Source organism: Colletotrichum lupini, chromosome 7 (genome assembly GCF_023278565.1).
Source record: "Colletotrichum lupini chromosome 7, complete sequence".
Classification (NCBI taxonomy): Eukaryota; Fungi; Ascomycota; class Sordariomycetes; order Glomerellales; family Glomerellaceae; genus Colletotrichum; species Colletotrichum lupini.
The window spans coordinates 2654808-2675782 of record NC_064680.1 but is presented as its reverse complement, the minus strand read 5'-3'; the positions used below and the strand labels follow the sequence as shown (position 1 = coordinate 2675782).

The 20975-nt window shown below is 52.3% G+C and overlaps 7 protein-coding genes across 7 annotated transcripts; 3 read left to right on the top strand and 4 right to left on the bottom strand.

Moving 5' to 3' along the window:
* Positions 1-133: 133 nt before the first annotated feature.
* CLUP02_13836 (cation diffusion facilitator) lies at positions 134-3759 on the bottom strand (the record flags this gene model as incomplete). Its single annotated transcript, XM_049292773.1, has 10 exons — positions 134-292; positions 373-403; positions 471-680; positions 756-870; positions 973-2467; positions 2525-2608; positions 2669-2848; positions 2907-3234; positions 3567-3631; positions 3688-3759. 10 exons carry the CDS (start codon positions 3757-3759, stop codon positions 134-136), a joined length of 2739 nt encoding a protein of 912 aa, XP_049149919.1.
* Positions 3760-3852: 93 nt separating this feature from the next.
* CLUP02_13835 (uncharacterized protein) lies at positions 3853-6919 on the top strand (the record flags this gene model as incomplete). Its single annotated transcript, XM_049292772.1, has 12 exons — positions 3853-3899; positions 3978-4061; positions 4174-4383; positions 4491-4766; positions 4844-5024; positions 5084-5176; positions 5234-5294; positions 5355-5536; positions 5610-6002; positions 6091-6102; positions 6160-6631; positions 6708-6919. The coding sequence occupies 12 exons, from the start codon at positions 3853-3855 to the stop codon at positions 6917-6919; spliced, it is 2223 nt and encodes a 740-aa protein (XP_049149918.1).
* Positions 6920-8026: 1107 nt separating this feature from the next.
* Positions 8027-8446, bottom strand: CLUP02_13834 (uncharacterized protein; the record flags this gene model as incomplete). Its single annotated transcript, XM_049292771.1, has 2 exons — positions 8027-8220; positions 8320-8446. 2 exons carry the CDS (start codon positions 8444-8446, stop codon positions 8027-8029), a joined length of 321 nt encoding a protein of 106 aa, XP_049149917.1.
* Positions 8447-9656: 1210 nt separating this feature from the next.
* CLUP02_13833 (uncharacterized protein) lies at positions 9657-10249 on the bottom strand (the record flags this gene model as incomplete). The annotated part of the gene is made up of 2 exons (XM_049292770.1): positions 9657-9719; positions 9797-10249. 2 exons carry the CDS (start codon positions 10247-10249, stop codon positions 9657-9659), a joined length of 516 nt encoding a protein of 171 aa, XP_049149916.1.
* A 224-nt stretch (positions 10250-10473) lies between these two features.
* On the bottom strand, positions 10474-11064 carry CLUP02_13832 (uncharacterized protein; the record flags this gene model as incomplete). Its single annotated transcript, XM_049292769.1, has 2 exons — positions 10474-10718; positions 10785-11064. The coding sequence occupies 2 exons, from the start codon at positions 11062-11064 to the stop codon at positions 10474-10476; spliced, it is 525 nt and encodes a 174-aa protein (XP_049149915.1).
* A 1244-nt stretch (positions 11065-12308) lies between these two features.
* CLUP02_13831 (uncharacterized protein) lies at positions 12309-14407 on the top strand (the record flags this gene model as incomplete). The annotated part of the gene is made up of 12 exons (XM_049292768.1): positions 12309-12353; positions 12423-12492; positions 12547-12620; positions 12763-12824; positions 12881-13038; positions 13098-13227; positions 13352-13439; positions 13528-13703; positions 13763-13807; positions 13934-14146; positions 14199-14278; positions 14367-14407. The coding sequence occupies 12 exons, from the start codon at positions 12309-12311 to the stop codon at positions 14405-14407; spliced, it is 1182 nt and encodes a 393-aa protein (XP_049149914.1).
* A 999-nt stretch (positions 14408-15406) lies between these two features.
* CLUP02_13830 (glycosyl hydrolase family 3 N terminal domain-containing protein) lies at positions 15407-18365 on the top strand (the record flags this gene model as incomplete). Its single annotated transcript, XM_049292767.1, has 7 exons — positions 15407-15604; positions 15659-15784; positions 15836-16094; positions 16144-16363; positions 16422-17724; positions 17798-18264; positions 18317-18365. 7 exons carry the CDS (start codon positions 15407-15409, stop codon positions 18363-18365), a joined length of 2622 nt encoding a protein of 873 aa, XP_049149913.1.
* Between the last annotated feature and the right edge of the window lie 2610 nt (positions 18366-20975).

Below are 20975 nucleotides of genomic sequence, written 5' to 3'. Positions count from 1 at the left end.
GTATTATGCTCGAGACTGCATGTGTGACTGCGAACAATTTCTGAGCGGATGAACCGCTCCGCTAGGCATGGTATTCTCTTCCCGCTCGTCATACTTCCCCATGCGACAATGCAGAATGTTTCAACGTCTGCAATCATGACAGAAAACGGGCATAGTGGGGGTTGCGCCGCGAGTGGTGGGCTAGTTCCGAAATGGCCAGTTGAAATTGTAGGTATCCTAGCGACAGAGCATAAATCAGAGCCAAATTCCGACAGTCGTATATCGTCAGAATGTCGCCGTCATACTGTGATATCTAAGGGAGGATACCGAGAGTCTCCCGACGCGGAAAGCCCTGCGGAAGGTTTTTTCGCAGGTGGGTAAGTAGAAAGCCACCCGGCAAAACCGGTGCATTATCGACCAAAAGCTCACAACGAGTCCACACGAGTTTAGCTCCCGTACTTTATGAATGCAAACTGGGTAAAAAGGTTTACTGTGAAATTTGTATTTCTTGTTTGACTTCGCTGGTTGTACACGCCCTACATCCTGACTGGATCGCGCCGTCTTTGATGATATTAGAGCTAATGGGATATTCTACAAAAGGAAGACACAACCGCTCCGAAAATAACTGAAAAAGGAAACGAAGGATGGAAAGGGGAGGCAACGTGGGCGGCCCACCTATGTAAGCCGTAACCAAGTTGCTTCTGCCAAAACAGGATTTGGAGTCGCTGTCCCCTTCCTGCTTAGGTTCACGTGCGTGATAGTACTTTCACCCTTACCTCTGTCTTGCCCCAGTCCCATAAACGCCAGTCTTTTTGGTAGTTCCAAGTAGCAGGATAAGAAAGCAAAAAGCCTCGCCCTTGCGATGAAGAAAAATGAGAACCCCCATGGACCCTATTCAAGATGTGCCGCGCTCTATTGAGAAAAGGTGGTATTAGAGAGAGCTGTGCCGCGAACCGAATTAATGAGAGTGTCCATGGTCGTCGTGGCTGTGACCGTTGCCGTGGTCATGGTCGTGGCCGTCATGGCTATGGGTAGACTGGCTGCGCACACTTCCAGCAGCTGTAGATTCGGTACAACAGCCACCTGCTTCGCAGTTGTCTACGCACTGTAACAGACAAGTCTGCTTTGGCGAGCCAGCAATGGCAGTGCCATCGTATTGAGTAATGCGCTCAGGCTCAGTGACATTGTGGTGCTCGTCATCACCGCAAAATTCGGGTTGGATGGTGGCCGCGTGAATGCCGAAGCCGTGGAGACATCTGCGGGCCGACTTTGCAAGCTTCATGTACTTCTCGCCGTTCTCGGCGGAGATTGGGAAGTTGACATGGACGTGAAGAGAGGCAACAATCTTGGTATCGGAGAGTTGCCAGACGTGAACGTGGTGGCAGCTGATGACACCTTCCAACTTCTCAATGTCCTCGCGGATCTCTTGAAGGTCGATGTTGTCGGGGGTAGCCTGGAGAAGGACCTTGGAGGTCGCCTTCGTGAGGGGGATGGCGGACTTGAGGATAATGAGAGTAATGAACAGAGAGACAGCGGGATCGGCATAGAAACGGCCAGGCCAATCGGTCAGCCAGATGATAAGAGCGGTGACAATCACACCGACGTTACCAAGAGCATCACCAATGACATGAAGAACCATGGCGTTCATTCCCATATCGCCGTGGTCGTGGCCGTGGCCGCCAGAGGCCTTCTTGCGCTCCTTGTTGTGGTTGTGGTCGATGTGAAGGCTGGACTCGCGTCTCGAATGCTTGTGGGAGGATCGGCCACGGGAGTTCTCGATCATGTAGGAGTGGTCGTTGCCCTTAGACTTGAGCAGAGGCGACTGCTCATCAGGCTCGCCATCCTCGCTGACGGTCTCCTCGACCTCGCTCTCGCTCGTGGTCGATTCCTGTCCGTCACGCTGAGAACGGCTGGCGTCAATAATTTCCTGGCGGAAGCTCGAAGGATAGATGCTAATGTCTTCAATGCTAGTGAGACGCGAGTGGTTTCGCGAGCTGTTTCTTCGGTTCTGGCTCTTGGAGGTGGCCGATGTGCGGCTTTGGGCTCGGCCCGACGGGTCGGACTCCCCATCGAAGCGAATGCGACGGGGCGTCTCAGGGTTGGCACCGGCGGAGGCTCTAGCGACGATGGCTTCAGGAAGAACATCGCCAACGTTGCCACCATCGTTGTCGGTAGCGTGCGAGACGTGGGCGCGGCCTTCCTCGGCAGCGTGTTCTGCAGAGTGGGGGTGATCGTGTCCGTGGTCGTGCTCGCCGTCGCCGTGATCGTGATCGTGGCCGCCGCCGTGGGAGTGGCCATGGCCGCCGAGGACAAAGAAGCCGACGAGGTTGGAGGCAAGGCCGAATGCACCAACAACGAGAATAAGGACGGGGTTTTCGATTTCGGGAGGGTCAAAGAATCGGGTAATGGCCTCGAGAATAATAGAGACGCAGAGAGCGATGAGGAAGACGGCATTGAAGAAGGCGCCGAGAATCTCGGCTCGCAACCACTGCACACTCAAGTCAGCTCCACGTTGTCTTCAATCAGTGGGAGGGGGATGACATACACCGTAGGAGTACTTGTCGGTAGTAGCCTTTCTTGCGACGGCGACGGCCCAGAGTCCGACACAGAGAGAAATGATGTCGTTGAGCTACTTGAATTAGCGATGTGTCGCACGCGGCGCGGCAGGGTAGTATCGGAGCAAACGCACCATGTGGAAGGCATCGGCAGTCAGGGCCAGCGACTTGACGACCAAGCCAACAATCAACTCGACGAGAAAGAAGACGACATCGATGGCCAGCATGATGCTGATCCGCGTCGACTTGGACCACGCCATGATGGGCAAATGTCGTTTGGTCGCGGAGGATGAAGGGAGAGGAAGAAAAGAGCTCTGTGAGCCCCGGACTGTATCGGGTTGGCCCAGTGGGCAGGTTGTGATAGAAGGTTACGTCGTTGTCGCTGTGGTCGCTTTTTGTCGCCGTTGCCCGTTGTTGGTTGAAGATGGGCGGATCGGGGGACAAGGGGGGAGGGGGAAAAGAAGGAAGAGAGGGAAGGTGGAGGGGCGTTGCCGGAATGATATTTGAGTGCTGCTGCGCAGAAGTGGGAGGGTTAAAAAAGATTGAGTTTTTGGGGAGGGTGTAGTAGTGGAGAGTGGCAGAGTGAGGACGCGAGTTGAGTTTGGCGCTACGCTGTATCTTGACCTGACGGGGTGGGAATAATATCGATCTCGCTCTGCATTGATCAATTGCCTGCTTGCTTCCTTCCTTTGCTGCTTTGCTTGTCGGTGCTCAGTGCCCACTGCTCTAGCTACTGCTGCCACTCTCTGTCTTGTTTCTTCTTTTCCAGATGATGTACGGGATGCCGATAATTAATTGGGATGGGTCATAGTCGGAGGGGGGTTAAAGATAGAGAAAAAAGCCGGGACGCGGTCGGACGCGGCGATGGCACAATGCGCAATCCAACAGCGAACGGTTTGTAGAGGTAGTTAGGTATTGATGTATTCCTCAGTCAGGTAGGTGGGTATCATGACGGAATGGGGATTTCCTTCCTTTTTTCCACCCACTCGTTGTAGATTGTCTCTCTCTACCTCGCCTTATTAGGTGGTGTACGAAGTAGCAATACGAATTTGGATGGAACCCATTTCTCTCCCCAACAGACGAATAACACGTGCTTGCTGTTGGCTGCTCGCAGCACGCAAAACCCAAACAAATGAGATGGATGCAAAGGGACCAGGGGGCGACTCCAACTGAACGGGAAGGGGAAAGACTCAAAGAGCATGGGGCAAGGGGGGGTAAATGGCATCTCAGGGCACCGTCAACTCAGACAGAAACATCAGCTCTGCCTTAGTAAGGTAAAAGGGGCATTTCCCAGGGAGGTCTAGAAATTTTAGGAGTGATGGAAGCAAAGAGAAGGGTGCTTTCCGTGCTCGCGACTGCCTTAATGTAAGGTGAGGTAGACTGCGCCAGAAGCATCAAACGCAAGGTACCCGAGCTGGGCGACAAGTTCTGATTCAAGGCCAGGCTAAGAAGCCCCGAGTGCATCGGAAATGCATCGGTCCTCCGCTTCAGCACCGGCCCCATCGCCGCTACCGCCACCGTAACTCAGTGACAAAAAGACCGAGCTTCGGACATGCACACATATGCCCGTAAGCCTTACAGCCTGAGATCAGCCTGAGATTAGACGAGGGATAGGAACGATACTCCAAATCTGTGAAAGCTTGCAGAGTGAAAAGCCACGCTGCAGATTAGACCGTGATGATGCAGCACTATCAAAGCTTCCGGTTTTCTATCCAACAGTAGAAACGTCCCGTCTCTTTACACGCATTCTTGGGCGATGGGCTGACGGGGGCGGCTTGCGATCAGCCTCTCATTGGCCGAATGAGGTCAAGAACTCCCCCACCACACCTGCCCACATCGCAGCTTCTTCGTAAGGTATGATGTATCCAAGTATCCGGACGATGTAAAGGTCCTGCTAAACGGAGGCAAGTGCGAACAATACGTATCTCTTCCCTTTTGCTCCTTCTCACCAGCCAGCCAGCCACCAGTCAGCCTGTCTTACTCCAGCACTTGTCTTGCCTTCCCTTCCGAGTCCCGACAATTTTCTGCAACACCACCACCACCGCCTACAGCTCTTCAGAGACGTACGTGCAAGTGCAACCGCAGCCCAGCTCGCCATTCGGTTCGGGGCACCACCGTACCGTTACGGTGGGAAATATCGGCTCGGAGCTTTTTTATCATCGGCTGGCACTTTACCACTGTTACACCCGACCATTCCCCAACACCCAGTCTGCCAGTGACTCAATCCCCAGGGTCTGAGGTCAATTCGTCATGCGTTGATCACTCCTTTTCGGGAATCACTGACGCATCTTCTCAATGACCCCAGCCAGCCCCGATTTCGGCGCCATTCCCAAGAAAATCGACATCTCGCCCCCACGACTGAAGCTGTCAGTCGTTCTCGTTGCCGACCCTGTTCGCCCTGCGAGTCTCCCAAGCATCTGCTTCCCATCCTTGTCACCCCCGGCTGCGATATCCCCCCATCGCGTCCGGTCGGCCAAGCCGGGAGCCGTTGTGGACTCTACCGCTCGTTCCCGTCGACTAAACCTTTTCGCGACTCTCTTTGGGCTTAGACACTTTTGTTTTTCGTCAGCGGTGCTGTCTTTCCACGATTCGTATTGAACCGCGGAAGACCTTCTCACCTATCCTCCGAAAACACCGCTGCTGTGAACACGAGAGCATGAAAGACCGCGGACAGCGGCATGGCTCACTGCGGTTGACAGCACTGGTTCCCTGATAGATCTCCACTACTAACAAAAACGACCAGCACAGCGGCGTATCTGAGTACGATTGTCAATAAGATGTTCATAAGCTAGAAGGTTACGAGCGTCTCTTACGCTGCAGTTCCCGCGAAAATCTCCCCTCGTTTTGCATTCGTTGTCAGACCTACACACAAAGCAAAGGCGATGGTAAAGGCACATATCATGCCCACTTTCGCTGACCAGCTAGACACGTACGAAAAGCCGACGATGGTTCCGATGAGCAGAGTTGCAGCGAGTGCAATACAGATCAGGCCGACTGCCACTGTGATTGACTTTTCGTTATAGCGACGGATTCGATGGAGCCCATCGCGGGACAGTTCATCCTTGACAGTGTCAGAATGACTTAAATGAGATGCTGGAGAACACATTACCTGTCCCGGCCAACAGGCTCGGAGCCGTTTCGAGAGAAAGTCGGCCTCTGCTGGCACTTTCAGGGAAACTAAATCCGTCTCGTCTTCCAAGAAGTGTCTTGACCTTCCACCAAGCACTGGCAATGGCTGCTCGAGCCAGTTCCTCACTCAATCTTCCCAAGTCTTCTGGCAGATGCACATACAGCGTTGCAGCAAAGGCTGGGACAGAGTTCATAGAAGCCTTGCCCGATACAGGGGCCCAGTTCAACATTATCTCAGCCCACTTGGCTCAAAAATTGCGTCTTGAGCCCAAACCTCATACAGAACGACTAATCCAGTTGCCAACCGGGGGTGATGTCTTGTCTCCAGGCTGCCTAGAGGTTCCCTTCAGTTTCAGAGGGGAATAGAAAGTGACGAATCTGGCATGCTTCATTCTCCCGCACATCTCTCATGATCTGGTCCTCTCAGGCGCCTTCCTTCGTGCACCGGAGACGTTAAAGAAGTATAAAAGCAGGATCACCGCTGCTGTTCGTCAAGGTGGCAAACGGCTCGGCCTGCGCCTTGTTGGGAATGAGAGGCGGTGCCTCCATGGTCTCATTGATTGACAGCCTGTCGGCCCTTCCTGATACAGGATCAGACGTCATGGTTATGTCCAAAGCATATGCTATTTCCCGCGGCTTCAACATCGACAGGAATCTTCAGAATTTTCTTGATCTTGAGCTTGCTGATGGTTCTGAAGCCTTCACATGTGGCCTAGTCCGCGGGGTAGACTGGACATTTGCTGCATCACGACAAAGCGTGAAATGCGACTTCTACGTTCTTGAAGACTTGTGTACGAATGTTGTGCTTACCAACGATTTCTTGTTTGGATTAGACGTTTTTTCCACGGAATCAGAGTTCCTGTCCAAGCTTTCTTATAGCGAAGACTATTCAGAGCTATTGCTCATAAGCCTCAAGGGGAATTGTCCAGCTGAGTTGCCGCCGCATGAAGATCTGGCCAACATCGATCGTGAGTTCAAATAGCCCTCCTTCGCTCATATTCTAGCACGTTGATATGATCATTTACTTACAGATCGCTCTCGTAGTGACCTCTGCGGATGCTTTTAGTCGCCAGCGAGTACTTGCAGAGCTGTATCATCGTGACGAAGTGGACAACCTAATTGATGCGCTAGACCCTGGCGACCAAGAAACTGCTAGAAGGACAGAATTTGAGAGACGCAGGGTATGGGAGGAGCTTCTACAGAGGCATCAACAACGACAGTTTGCTGCCCAATTGAATGAAGCACGTCGCCAATGACTGCGCCAACCCAAGACGCACACACAGCGACGAGTAAACGCAGAAGGTGGGCCCTCAGGTTTCGCATACCTTCGTTGAGGGCCTCGAGGAAAGGGGGACAGGAATTGGCAGCGCAGGCTGGCTGTGTGAAAAGTCCTTTGAAACATGACGTTCTGGCGTAGCGGGCGAAGTTTGTGAAATGTATCTGTACCCTTTTAGGAGTGGCCGTCTAGCTAATGCGTTCTTGGTCATTGAGTTACTCGCCTGACTCCTTCCTTCTGTAATGACCTTGCCCCTACTATCATTTTTCCAATGCCATACGACTTCTCAATTCCGAAGACTGTGAACTCACTCCAAACGGCATAGATCTAAACCTTTGACTTGCTCTTTCTGTAGGCAAAGTGATGAATGTTGTTCGCGGTTCGGTCTGCTCGACATCCTCCTAAGATCTACGTTCTCATCCTTCCGCTTCCTGGATCCTCCAAACGCCAGTTTCCGCGGAATAAGAGCAGACATGGTCGATATCGTAGTCTGGGTCCCGATACATACTCACGCGCGAACACGGTGGATCACGAGCCATGCCGCCCTCCCTGCCTGGTAGCGTCGCACACAATGTGGAAGTGGCGTCTCGTAACCTTCTTAAGCTTCTCGACATCTGCCGGTGCGATGCCTACTCTGGCTACCTCCTCGACGTGTATACTGGGTGTGAATTTAGCTGGCCGATTTTGCAGCAGTTCAACGTAGTAAAGAACGAAGGTTCTGGTACGAAATTGTGGCACACCGCCACCATGGAACCCCTCACGTGCCCCGTCTTGCTGCACGATGGTTTCCCAAAGTGTATAGATAATGTTCAGGCAAGCCTCGCATGCAGTCCTGGCGCCATCATCAGCCATATTCTTTATTTAGCTGCCATCTCGAGACTTTGAGAACAGCGTTCGGCCCGGAAGGTAAGGCGGACGTTGCTCCTTTGGTCGGGAAACCTACTACCTCCCAAGGAGCAGCGACAAAACTGTAAGGCTCCCTTACTTATCAACCCTATGTTCATCTGCTACCGGCTCGAAGAGACCTCACTCTACTACCCGCATAACTGACATCTCGTACTGACAGTAGACCATCACTCAAAAGGCCTCAAACCGCCTCTTCCAAAGCCCTCTCAGCTCTCCTCCTTTCCATGAAAGTAACAAGCAACTGATCATACGGCGCAGACCTCCCCGCCACCGCGCGTTTCGAGCTCATAGAATGCCTCTTACACGTCAGAGAGCCACCACACCGACGACCCTCGGGCAGCGGGACGCCGCACTGGCGTTCGACGTCAATGGAACCTAGAAGTAGGGAGCCCTTGCCATCAGCCACTGCACATGAGCAGACAAATACACTCTCATTATGCATTGTGGATGGGTTAGAGTTTCAAATCCACATACTTTCTGTTGCCTGACGCCTCTCGAAAGTCTGAGGCGTCGGAGTGGAGCCCGCGTGTTCGTGGACTGGAGGGGGTGGTGGTGCTTGATCACCTGCATTCGAGACTCCGCTTGAACGAGCGGGGTTCATGGTTAGATGAGATTGGATGGGTGGACTGGTGCGGCGTTACAGTCGATCTCGACTGAGCTGAATAACGACGGGATACTGAAGATGCCGATATTAGCCTCTGCAAGATGGGGCGGTTCTATCATTGAGCCTAAGTACGTATATAGTAGCTACCCACTGTCGCAGAAACAATCCCAGAAAGTGGCGTCGAGGGGCCGAACCAAAGGATAGATTTCTTCGGGTGTCCAAGAAAACAAAGTTCTGGATGCTGCGTGAATCGAAGCTGGACGGCGGATGAGGGAGGGGGCTTTGAAATTTCCGGATGAAAGATATTCATTAATATGCAGGCAAGGTAGGATGAAGAGTGTAGTCACTTAAAGTCGGGAAAGTTTGAGGTCGCTTGATCGGCACGTGAGCTTCTGCCTGGATCGCGGCAGCTCGGGCTAGGTACCAACGGTGTGGTATCCACTTAAGTCCGACTCGGTCCCGGGAGACGTCGGCGGTGACCCACCCGAGGGGCCGACACGTCCTGACTTCAGGGAGTCTCTCCCAGCTGTGGGCTTTGCACACATAGTAATTAGGTCATGCTTTTTCAAGAGTAAGGTAGCTTCCACGAGTTGCTATACACCAGTGACCTAGGTACCTTGGGCTCTCAGGAATTGTGCCCTTCTCCTCCAGATCAACATGCATCTGCGCGTTTGGTTCAACCTCGATTACTGATCAATGGCCATGGATTGTATGCTTCAAGTATATAACATAGCCTCTCAACGAATTGATCCTTTCGTTATCTAAGGGCAATAGTGAGGCTTCAATTGGTGGATCATCTATGACGAACGGCACTTGATCCTCGCCAAGACACGGCACGGCGGCCAATCTCGACTTGCCTGCCCTTCCTTTACGCTTCGAACCATCAAACTTTGGAACACCTGCCGCTAAGTCACTTAGAAGAGAAGCCATGTATATCTAAACGGTCAAAGAGGACCTGCTGGTCTCGCTAGTTCCTGCATCTACGACGATTAGCAACTTGATAATAAGCCGTGAGGATCGAGGATGGGTGCCCCTGGATACTTGTCCAGCTTGAATGTACTAAAAGGAACATTAAATCGTCCGGCTGTGGAAGTATTCTTCCTATTGAAAACCCTACGAAAAATCGACTGGCATCAGCCCCATTTCCGCTCAGTCGTTTTCTATAACTGCAACTTCCTGACGCTCGCAGGTAATCCCGAGGCGTCATCTAGCTCGAAGACTCTTTGACTACATCGAGAGCAATTAGAAAGCCAAAGAAGACTAACGACAGCTATGATAGCGTTAGCAAAGTGGTGAACTTCAACTAGCAGATTGCAAACATTGCGTGATAGTATTAGAGTAACATACAATCAAGAACCCCAACGCGAGCGTTGTTAGTTCGAACCCTCCGGCTAACGCCTTACCAGCAAACATGGCGTGCTGGAGCCTCCAGGCTCGGAACGCTCCCAGCAAAACGATACAGATCGAGAAGCTGTAGCACAAGGTAGCGAGCGGTTTACCCACGGCCGTATATCCGAAGCCTGTATCTGACGCCTGCAAGGCGAAGAGCTGCGCTACTATAGTCCCTAGGACAGCCGTAGCTAGTGATGTGCGAAGGTATCCTAGAAACGTTCGCTCGATCGCTTTGAGACAGGTGATATTTCTGTTAGCTATTGGCAATCCATTGATCATGACCAACGAATACGGAGGTAAGACTGGTGAAATAGGGATGACGGGACAGCTTCCGGCCCAGACGGCTGTCTGGTTCACGACATTACGAGACTGTAAGAGTTCGCGTAACACTGGCTGCCGTAGGTCCATCCGAAATGATCAGTGGCCCATCAAGTGCAACATCATGTATGGAATGCGACCTTGTCTGTACCCCAGGGAGAAGACACCCGTTTTAGTGTTGATGAGGGGGGATGTGACATTATACAATTTTTTGGACATGATGATGCCTATATGCAATTTCTGGCCACGCAAAGATTGCCATGCAGGGAACGGAGGAAGGCAGATGACCACGGCCGCGAGATAGGTATCAAGGATCAGGGTCTGCTGTCCTGGTATCGAGGAAAGAAACTTTCGGGATGAATGGGACGATCAGGAATGACAATCTCAAGGGAATTCTGGATGCATAGTAGAGAGGTGTCGGGGGTCACTAAACCGTGCAGACTGCTGCTTGACTGATCATCCGGTGCAAAAAGATCTGGAACAGTAACATCCCACCATCTTCCCGTATGATCGGGACGGAGTAGCAGAGCTATGAAGATGCGGAAGGGGTTTTCCGAACTCAATCTTGAAGTGCTCTTAATGCGAAACCGTGCGTAAAGAGCAGCTGGACACGCACAGAACGTACCTAGGTGGTCGCGGCAAGTCTCAAACTCCACTACTACGCTGACTTGTTTGCTCCAAAACCGCTTAATGACACATTCTTTGCTAGAGGACGGCGGGCTCTGGACCGATGATTCCGCACTTGAAGCCTCGGTGCTGCCCTTGTCTTTTCCAGTAACATTCAGAGCTGTCTCTAGCCGATGTTGGTTTGGTTCATCGTCATTTCGCCTCTCGTGATATCGTGTTGGCCCTTGCGATGTGATAGCGGAGATGTTCTCCGATGAGCGAGGCTCCTGTGACGGCATAGTGTATGTCTCCTGCTAGAAACGGGGCGGCGGTTTGCGTCACGTATTCGTCCTACCAGATGCTGAAAACGGCCCAGACCTTGCCAAGACCAACGGAGCAGCAACAAGAAGACTATTGAATAGATGCAGGAACACCGACTTGGCTGCGTGGGTTCAATGTTGATAAGTCTCCGGTTATATTGCAGCCTTGTTGTGTAAGTATTGTCTAGTGTCGTCGTGGGATGTGTTGGATTGCAGGCGATCGAACAAATTCAGGTACCATAAGAAGAGGCCTGTGGTGTCATAATCGACGCGAAAGATAACGAACAATTGTCAAACATCATGGAGGAACCAAGAGATGAATGTGCCCATCCTGACGCTCAACTGGCCGGCAGTTTGAGCTCGGCGATGACACCGGGCAGACGGCAGTCGGCAGCGGCAAACTCCCTCGACATATCGACCAAATGCGGCTGCCGGCGATAGGGACGAGGATTGGCGCAGACGTTGACTTGCCGACAGAGATAGGGCAAATGGTCGCCGATGAAAACGAATGATCCACTAGATAGACAGGGATGGCTAAGTGGCGGTGGCTTGGTAGACGATTCGATGTTTGAGCCAGAATATGCTTGAATCGGTGTGTAGAAGCCAACGACCGGCACTATCTGCCGTGCGGGAACTTGCTACCATCTCGGTCTACTTGATTCCTCCGGGGAACAGGAAGTTGAAAGATGTGCCCCGCGTAGATTTCGCCGTTGTCCTTGGATGTTCTGGAAAGGTCATCGTACCTAGCGTAGAACTGAGCAAGGGAGTGAGATGGAGACAATGCAGCTCCTCCCCGCACTCCACTGTTCTCCAACTTCTAGATCTGCAACCTAGTGGCAGGAGCATCCACACAGAAATGGTTAACCAAGACGGTGGAGGCAGGCGGTTCCGCTACGGCGGGTTTGACGGTTGTCGTTTGGGTTGAGGTGACCTAAGATCTTGTGATGGAACGGGACGTACCAAGGAAGTTGAGGACGGGACGAGGCTCAGGTACGGCCGCAATAAGACAACCTCCGACGGGTGTTCCTGCACTTTCTGTTCACGTCGGCGGTACGTCTACTCCACGGATCACATGTGCTTCCGAACCGAACTCAGGGTCGCATCTCTCCATGCAGGTGCATTTTCTCCGTGACTCCCGTGCCAAAGCCATCTATCCTCAGGTAAGGTACCCGAGCTGACGTGCCTTTCGCAACCCGCTTCATATAAAATGGCTGCGAATTAACATGGGAAAGCAGGACGTATCACGGTTGGGGTCGACGAAACTGCTCGTTCGTTCAACACCGTCCTGTCGAGAATCATCGCCGCTTCCCTACCTTGGCCAAGACAAACCAAAATAGTTTACAGCACCGCCGCGGGACTCTCACTCGATATGCAACCGCAAAGTTTCCCGGAGAGACTTCCGCAACAGTCAGGCACTTTCCATTCGCATGTGAAGTCCCAATGAGAATGGAGTCTTGACAGGGTACATCGCTTTCCGTCCAGAGTCGCACCACATGAGACGAACGACGACCTTTTTGAGATGGACAGCCGATCAAGTACTGGAATGAAAGGACACTGCGCAAACTTTATGGCCTGATTCTTCGGGTCGTTGTTGTTTTACCTACTTAAGGTGACAGGCTGCTTAACGGCGGGCCTCTGCAAGGTGCGGATGCAACGCAGTCATGCACCACACGCAAGCACTGTCCGAATAGCCCTTTGCTGGGGCCCTTGATTGAAGCCATTCCCGATCTAGCGCCAGGGTCAGTACTACACATCAGGAACAGGGCATCCCATGGCTTTAATACGGCTGGTCCAGGAACGCCATGGTTGTCGGCAAGGCACGGCTGGTCTGCATCCGACTATACTGCAGTTCTTACACCGACGCAACCCTCCCCGATTATCGAAAAGTTCGACGGGCGTCTTACGAGCCGGGATCTTCAGACCAAAAGACAAAACCATCTGGCTCGATATCCGGTTCATGGAAAGATGATTCCCCGCCTTCCCTGGGAATAACGATCCGCATCGATAGCTAGAATATCGGGAGGCAACGACAGAATCCTGGCTTCTGGTAATAGTCTACACCTTGCGAGGTATCATTGCAGCCGTCACCTTGGGATTGACTTCGTTGGACTATCCCCCTCTCGCATCAACGACGAAGAGATCGTATGTTAGCGTGAATCCGTTTGACTCCGAGCCTGTCGGAACCTACCTCTCTATGAAAAGGACGAGTTACCTAATTCGGATGGGGAAGCTTCTCAAGAGTAGCCGCAAGCAACTCGGCGATCAGGGATCTGTCAGTGGAACAGCAGCGACCCAGACGCCGTCCTGTTGGGACTCGGAATCCGGACCCCACCTCCCCCGGTCTCGCCATGCAAGTTTGTCTTTCCGGCCAGCCAATCCGGCTCACTAAAGGGTAGGACGGGCCGCCGAGCCGTCGTTCGGTTCCTTCATCATGATCCCTAGCCTCAGGTCGCCCTGGATCTCGATAACTTATTGTCAGCTATTCAGGCTCACGTCCGCCCTTTCCTACTGGACGCCCCTTCCCCGAACGTTATTGCCACTGGGAAAAATTTGACGCGGACACATGCGACCTTTTATATTTCTTACCGTCAACGCGTTCAAGTCGCCGATCCTTTACGGTATGGACAAGTTCACTGGGCATTGAACTTGCCCATCATCCACAACCGATGATGGTAAGCCCCTCGTGCTTCTCCGGCGAAGCAGGGGCCGTCAGCCTAGCCCCGTGCTCCCAATCGGACAGTTGGGGTTTCGTCTAACGGGTGCACGGAATGGCCAATTGGGAACGCTGTCGGTTCCGATACTCCGTCTGCACCACGGCGGGTTTCTTTCAAGTGCCATGGGACGTTAGGTCGCAGGTTCCCCGGACAAGTGCAACGAAGGCCAGTCTGTCCGTCGTCCCTGGATTCCTTGACCACGCGGCGACAACTTCCGGCCTGCCGGGAGACTCTTTTAGCGCCCATGTGCAGCTCTATGTGAGATGGATTCGATACTGGCTGAGATCAAAAACTGCAATCTTGGGTTCCCAACGTTGCGCAGCTCCTTGTTCCTCCTTGAATCTTGCGTTCCATGCCATGGATTTGTGATTGACAACCTTGACCTGTGTATGCAACCAGGCGGAACGCAGCTCTCAGCAGCGATGCACCGAATGCTAACGAGATCGATAGCACGATGGCACTACAAGACTCGGGTGCCTGTTGATTAAGCAATGTTCTACCTATTTGCCGGCTACCGCTTTGCCTCATTTGGCTCAACTTTCTCGCGGATGCTTCGCGATGTTGCAGGCATGGTAGCCTGGACAATGGTTCGGAAGAAACGGTCTTGAGTCCTTGACCAGGGGACCTTACCAGAACAAGGCCCCTATTCTCACACCCCTTGGGGAAGCTGACGTGAAGCAGAATAGGTATCCGTAGCGTAACCCCACTTGGTCATTTGCTTGCGGTCATTTGTCCGCTAACTTAACGCACTCCCTCATGAACTCCAACTGCTTCCCCGTCGACCTGCCTTGCGTCCACCGCTCGAACGGTCCGTTCTTACCGAAAGAGCCCATATCGCCTAGAAAAGGCAGCGAAAAGAAAGTACGGCGTTGCCTTTCACTAGCAATGCTTGCGCATGGTTTGGCATGGCACAGCAGCTCGACAGGGAATTGAAAAGCATCTGCTGGTCATAAAGTCAAGTGACTCGACTTGAAGCGCTCAAATCCTACATTGGCCTTGCTTGTTATCGGCGGCGTTGTGGTAACCCTTACTTGCAGACATTTGGACACCAACCCGCTTGTCCTGGGTGGTGAGAAATCTCCCCATCCCGGCAGCCAATGTTGCCATGCACCACCGGGCTCTCCGTTTCCTATCGATGCTGGGCGGAGGATTGTCCACAAGCAGCTGACAAGTTGCCATTGAAGCTTCCGTTTAATAGACGTACGTGGGAAAGTCCCCCTCCGTTTGAATGTACTAGTCCCCATACGTCTGCCCAACCTTTCGGGATCCTGCTAGGTTGTACTTCGTTTCTCACCCCTTCCGTGGCTCTCGTTATCAGTCCCGTTTCTTTACTTCCTTCTGCAACTAGACCCATATTGCCTCATCTTCATTGACCATCTTTCATTAAGACGGATAAATGTCGGGCTCATGTGAGCTTTCGTGCTTGAGGTTTGCCTGCACTTCGGGTCTCATATAAGTCTTACATACGTCCATCACCATTTTCTATTTGGCGTATGCTCTATCCCACAGCCGCCTGCTCTACCATACCCTTCAAAGACTAGCCTCTGCTGAGAGTGACTCCGGCAAGAAAGAATCACATAGCTATTGCGCTGGGGACGTTCATCGAGATGAGCACCGTGACAGACAGTCAAGCGGGGCGCGATGTTGAGGCACCCATCTCTTCGCCCGAAACCGAGACGAGCAACTCGACGCCGAACACGGTGTTTTCTCCGCCATACAGTCCCCCACAGAAGATCCAGCAACTTTTGAGAGACACAAGAGTTGCAGCAAGAAAGAAGTTAGATCAGCTGACCCTGGAAGAGAAGGTATGGCCAAAACAGTCATCCTTGGAACAGAGTGCTTCCATTAACAGTACATAGGTCTCGCTGCTTACCGCCGCAGATTTCTGGAGGACAAAGGCTATACCATCCAAGAGCATACCGTCAGTGAAGACATCAGATGGGCCAAACGGTGCCCGTGGTGGTATCTTTGTCGGCGGGACCAAGGTTTGTCGCACTTATCAACCATGTCCTCAACTGAGTAACTAATTCTGGTAGGCTGCTCTTTTCCCCTGCGGAGTCTCCCTAGCGGCAACCTGGAACAAGGACCTACTCTACGAGGTTGGCCAACACCTTGCCGATGAGGCGAAAGCAAGATCTGCGAACATTCTGCTGGCACCGACAGTCTGTATGCATCGGCATCCCTTGGGCGGGCGTAACTTCGAGTCTTTCTCGGAGGACCCTCTTCTGACTGGCAAATTGGCTGCCCAGTATGTTCGTGGCTTGCAGGATAAGGGCGTGGCCGCAACCATCAAGCGTTTGTGCATTGGTTTCCTAAGGAAATCAATCTTTCTAACATCTAACAGACTTCGTTGGCAATGAGCAAGAGACGCACAGACTGACGATAGATTCTATAATCCAAGAACGTCCCTTGCGCGAGATTTATCTACGACCATTTGAGATTGCTGTACGAGAGGCGAATCCATGGGCTCTTATGTCCTCATACAATCTCGTCAACGGCGTGCATGCAGACATGCACAACCTCGTACTGAGGGATATTCTTAGAGGCGAGTGGGGTTACGATGGGTAAGAGAAACTCGATCATTCCCTTCCTTATGCTTCCTGCTTGCTGACTTTCTTTAAGAACCGTCGTGTCTGACTGGGGCGGCACAAACTCGACCGCAGAGTCCATTATCGCAGGGTGCGATGTCGAGTTCCCCTACTCCCCAAACTGGCGTTTTGACAAGGTGATTGAGGCCTTGAATGAGGGTAAAGTGACCCTAGAAGACATCAACCGCGCCGCGGAGAACGTCCTCACGCTTGTCGAGCGACTTAAAGGCGATGACATGTCAGCAGAACTGCCAGAGAGAGAAGACAATCGCGAGTCGACGCGCTTTCTGATCCGCACTGCTGGGGCTGAGGGCCTGACGCTTCTCAAGAACGATGGCGCAGTCCTTCCCTTGAACCGCAAGACAACCAAAGTTGCCGTTATAGGGCCAAACGCAAACCGAGCTATTGCCGGTGGAGGAGGAAGTGCAAGCTTGAATCCTTACTACAGAACACTTCCACTGGACAGTATCCGCGCAACTTCTGAGCAAGAGGTTACTTTCGCTCAAGGCTGCCACATTTACAAATGGCTCCCAGTAGCGTCGCCGTACTGTACCGAAAAGTCAGGCAAGCCCGGCATCAACATCGATTGGTACTCTGGGGACAAGTTTAAAGGCGAAGTGGTTGTTGTGCAGCGACGAGTGAATACGGATTTGTTTCTATGGGATTCCGCACCCCTAGCAGAGATTGGTCCCGAGTGGTCAGCAGTCGCGACGACTTACCTTACGCCAAAAAGTACTGGAAAGCATACAGTCAGCTTCATGAGCGTTGGTCCTGGCAAGTTGTATGTGGACGGAAAGCTTGCTCTGGATCTCTGGGACTGGACCGAGGAAGGGGAAGCCATGTTTGATGGGTCTGTGGACTATCTCGTCGACGTCGACATGGAGGCTGGTAAGCCTGTGGAGCTGAAAGTCGAGATGACCAACGAGCTTCGCCCGGTGGCGAAGCAGAAACAGTTTGGCATAACGCACAAGTATGGAGGGTGCCGTATTGGTTTCAAGGAAGAAGACCAAGTTGATTTCCTCCAAGAGGCCGTGGATGCGGCTAAGGGGGCTGACGTAGCAGTTGTCATTGTTGGTTTGGATGCAGAGTGGGAGTCCGAGGGCTACGACAGGCAGACTATGGATCTACCTTCCGACGGTAGTCAGGATCGGCTCATCGAAGCAGTGGTCAAAGCGAACCCTCGTACTGTTGTCGTCAACCAGTCCGGTACACCTGTGACTATGCCTTGGGTCGACCAGGTTCCGGCCATTATTCAGGGATGGTACCAGGGACAAGAGGCCGGCAATGCCTTGGCCGACGTCTTGTTCGGCATTAAATCCCCAAGTGGAAAGCTTCCGGTAAGTCATTTGCTCCTCATATATGCATATGTGCTGACAACCGTGGGAGTCAACCTTCCCTAAGCGCATTCAGGACACTCCGGCTTACAATAATTGGCCTGGCGAGAACCTGAAGGTCAACTACGGCGAAGGCCTATACATTGGGTACCGCCACTACGAGCGAGCAAGAATCGAGCCGCTGTTCCCCTTTGGTCACGGTCTTTCCTACACCACTTTCGAGTACGGCCGTCCATCAATCAGCACAAAGACCCTCACATCTCGGGGCACAATCGAGGTCATTTTTGCAATTAGCAATGTTGGCTCGGTACCTGGTTCCGAGGCTGTGCAGATCTATGTGCGGGATGACAAGTCCAGGCTACCCCGCCCGGAGAAAGAGCTTGTCGCTTTTGAGAAGGTGTTCCTAGAAGCTGGGGAAACGAAGCACCTCACCATTCACCTCGACAAGTATGCCGTGGGCTACTATGACACCTCGGTCCCGGGCTGGGTCGCCGAGGAGGGCACCTTCAAGATCCTTATCGGCGCATCATCTGCTGATATCAAGTGAGTCGTCCAAGATTAAGCATGATGAAAACAGACTAACCCGGTTTTCAAGACACTCCGTTCAGTTCGAAGTCAAGGACTCATTCAACTGGGTCTTTTAGTCTGTGCTTCCTGGTGCTATTTGATACTCATTACACCATATCATCCATTTTTTCCCTGTCTATCTGCTTGATATCAATGTTTCTTCGTGATCTGCTGGAGAAATTTATGTAGATAGGAGCCATGCCAATCCATCGAAGCATACGGATAAGACCTATTCTCAACGAATCTATCTTCACATTACTGGCTCGCCCACCTCAAGTAAGAGAGGCTAAAAGCTGGTTGACACAAAGAACGGCTTGTAGACATCGAGATAGCTTCGGGAGAGCTAGCACGAGACTTGACTGCAAGCTTTCGCCAGCTGCGCGGAAAGTGGCTGCTGAGCCTTGGGTGCAATATAAGGCCGTACTTCTGTCTACCCGTGACCTCGGCTGTTTTGTCAAAGAGACGCCAGGGAGGTTGTCGCCAAACCAGTCGGCTGGAGGACATTTCCCAATGGACGGTACACCACTCTCATGGCACCGTTAAATATGGGCTATTGTTAGACGGTGGAGTCCAGAATCTCGGGAGGCTTCTTCCATATTTCCTAGAATGGCTTCGTGGGCGCGGACTCTCCGAGCCTCTGCCTCACCTTATCTTGCATCGCCAGGCGGGGAAATGGGAGAACCTTGGTTTCACCCGCCTCGCGTGCTCTACTAATCTCGTTCCTCCCCCCACGTATGCGTGATGCCATACCATATCGCTCGCAGAAGTCGTCATCAGGTACACCCTTCTGTGTCATGCCCACGCGTGACTGCCGCCTTTCCAGCTCTGGAGACCGTCCTAGATACTACCACGTGTATGTCGACACCACACATAAAGAACTCCATCGTCTTTGAGCTGGAGCATTGGTGGAAAGATACGAGCCTGTCGACCGAGAAGTCATCAGGACCTTGAGCATTAAGGAAAGAGGTTAGTGCCAGAGAAGTTGGGGGTGTCTTTTTGCTGTCACACCCATTCGTCTCCCTTTATTACGAACTGGAGGTGTATATCAATGATTGCATGTGGTTGCGTGTGATGCGTCGTAACCATGGATCTCTTCTTGATGGTAAGGTCGTGTTCAGGAACCTGACTTGGAGGGCAGGATGACTTTGGGAGCGGGTCACTATGTAGCCGGTGATGGCGTCGTAACAGTAGGTAACGCTTCGATAACCGGATGAATAAGCCGTTGACGTTCTAGGTGGTCATGGGGGATGGTATTGTAGTAGGTGCCCACCCCCTCCTCGCTTGTCTCCGGGGGCGTGGAAGAAAGGTGGAGGGTTCGGAGACTTGCAAGGGAGAGACGGGTGATGTCTCGGTCCGGCTAAGTTATGGTCGGGACACGGTATGTGGCTTTGGTGTGCTTTGGGCTTGATTATCCGCCATCGGGAGCTGTATAGATGGGTGTAGGGGGTGAGACTGGTGCAAGTGCGTGATGGGTGGTGGTGATGGCTTCGTTTACACGTCTGGCTGCACTTCCTGATCGAAGACTGGAACTATCTTGAAGGGCAACGCCGACTTCCTCATATTGCCGAACAGTAGCAGAATCCTTGTGCGATCAGACGAGGATTAGTTGATGGGAGATGACTGGACTGATGTGAAGCCTTCAGAACTGGTGGTGTTGAGAACCTGCTTGACGGTCTCACTCGAGATGTCTCAATTTTCAAGGTTGTCGGCACTGCATTCCGGGGCGCTGCGGCAATGCGATCCGTCCTCGAAGCTTGGTGTCAATGGAAGTGCAGAGGGAAAGGCACCCACCCTCAAGGAATCCTCTGTTCGAGAAGCTTTCCGTCTTGGACTGATGTTTCTTTCCTACGGCAGGGAACCCCTCGTGCCCCTCCAAGAAGCGGCCCGCCCAGGCTTTGTTCGTGTGGGCAAGTTTCCTCGGCTGACTAAGTCGGGACAAGACAAAGGACGTTAAGCTGGCCAGCACGCAGTATGGAGTACCTATGTACCTATGGAAAAGGGGGTGGGGCTTCCTCAAGCTGTCAAAGTGGGGCCGTGTTCAGCGACGTTTCCAGTGCATCAAGGTCTTCGGGGCTTCTACGAATAGCAGTCTAGCGGGGTGCTTTTCTTCCTTTCTGGGGGGATTGCCGGGGCCATCCTGTATGAATCCCGTCGCGATTCGTGAATTGATTCGATTGTCGCCACGCGTCGACTTTCTCCTTTTCCCAGTTGCGACAAGACATCACTATTTCGTTTCGTGGCATTTCGTTGCAGGCGTCTAATAGCTTGTGTGCACTGGTAGACCATCGGCTTTCTTTCTAACTATCTTAATTCGGGTTCTTTTTTTGAAGGGTTCTGCAATACCATCTCGTCTCTAACGGTGTATTTTCGTACGAATACATAGACGAGGCTCTATTATAACCTATTAATCCATCTCCAAACGAAATGATCCGTGGTTGTGAACTTTGCAGGAGGGAAAGTTAAAAAGTTGGAAAATCTAAAAAAATAGTCTAGCGAGATAGTGTGAGTATCCACTAATACCGTGTATTAATACCGTGTAACCGATATCGAGAATCGCCCGAGCAGCCAGCAAAGGCAGAATACCAAAACAAATAACCTATTAATCCATCTCCAAACGAAGCTACCGACGACGATCGCGCGCGAGCTCCCGAAGAGCCACTCACACGCCCACATACCAGACACTGGCA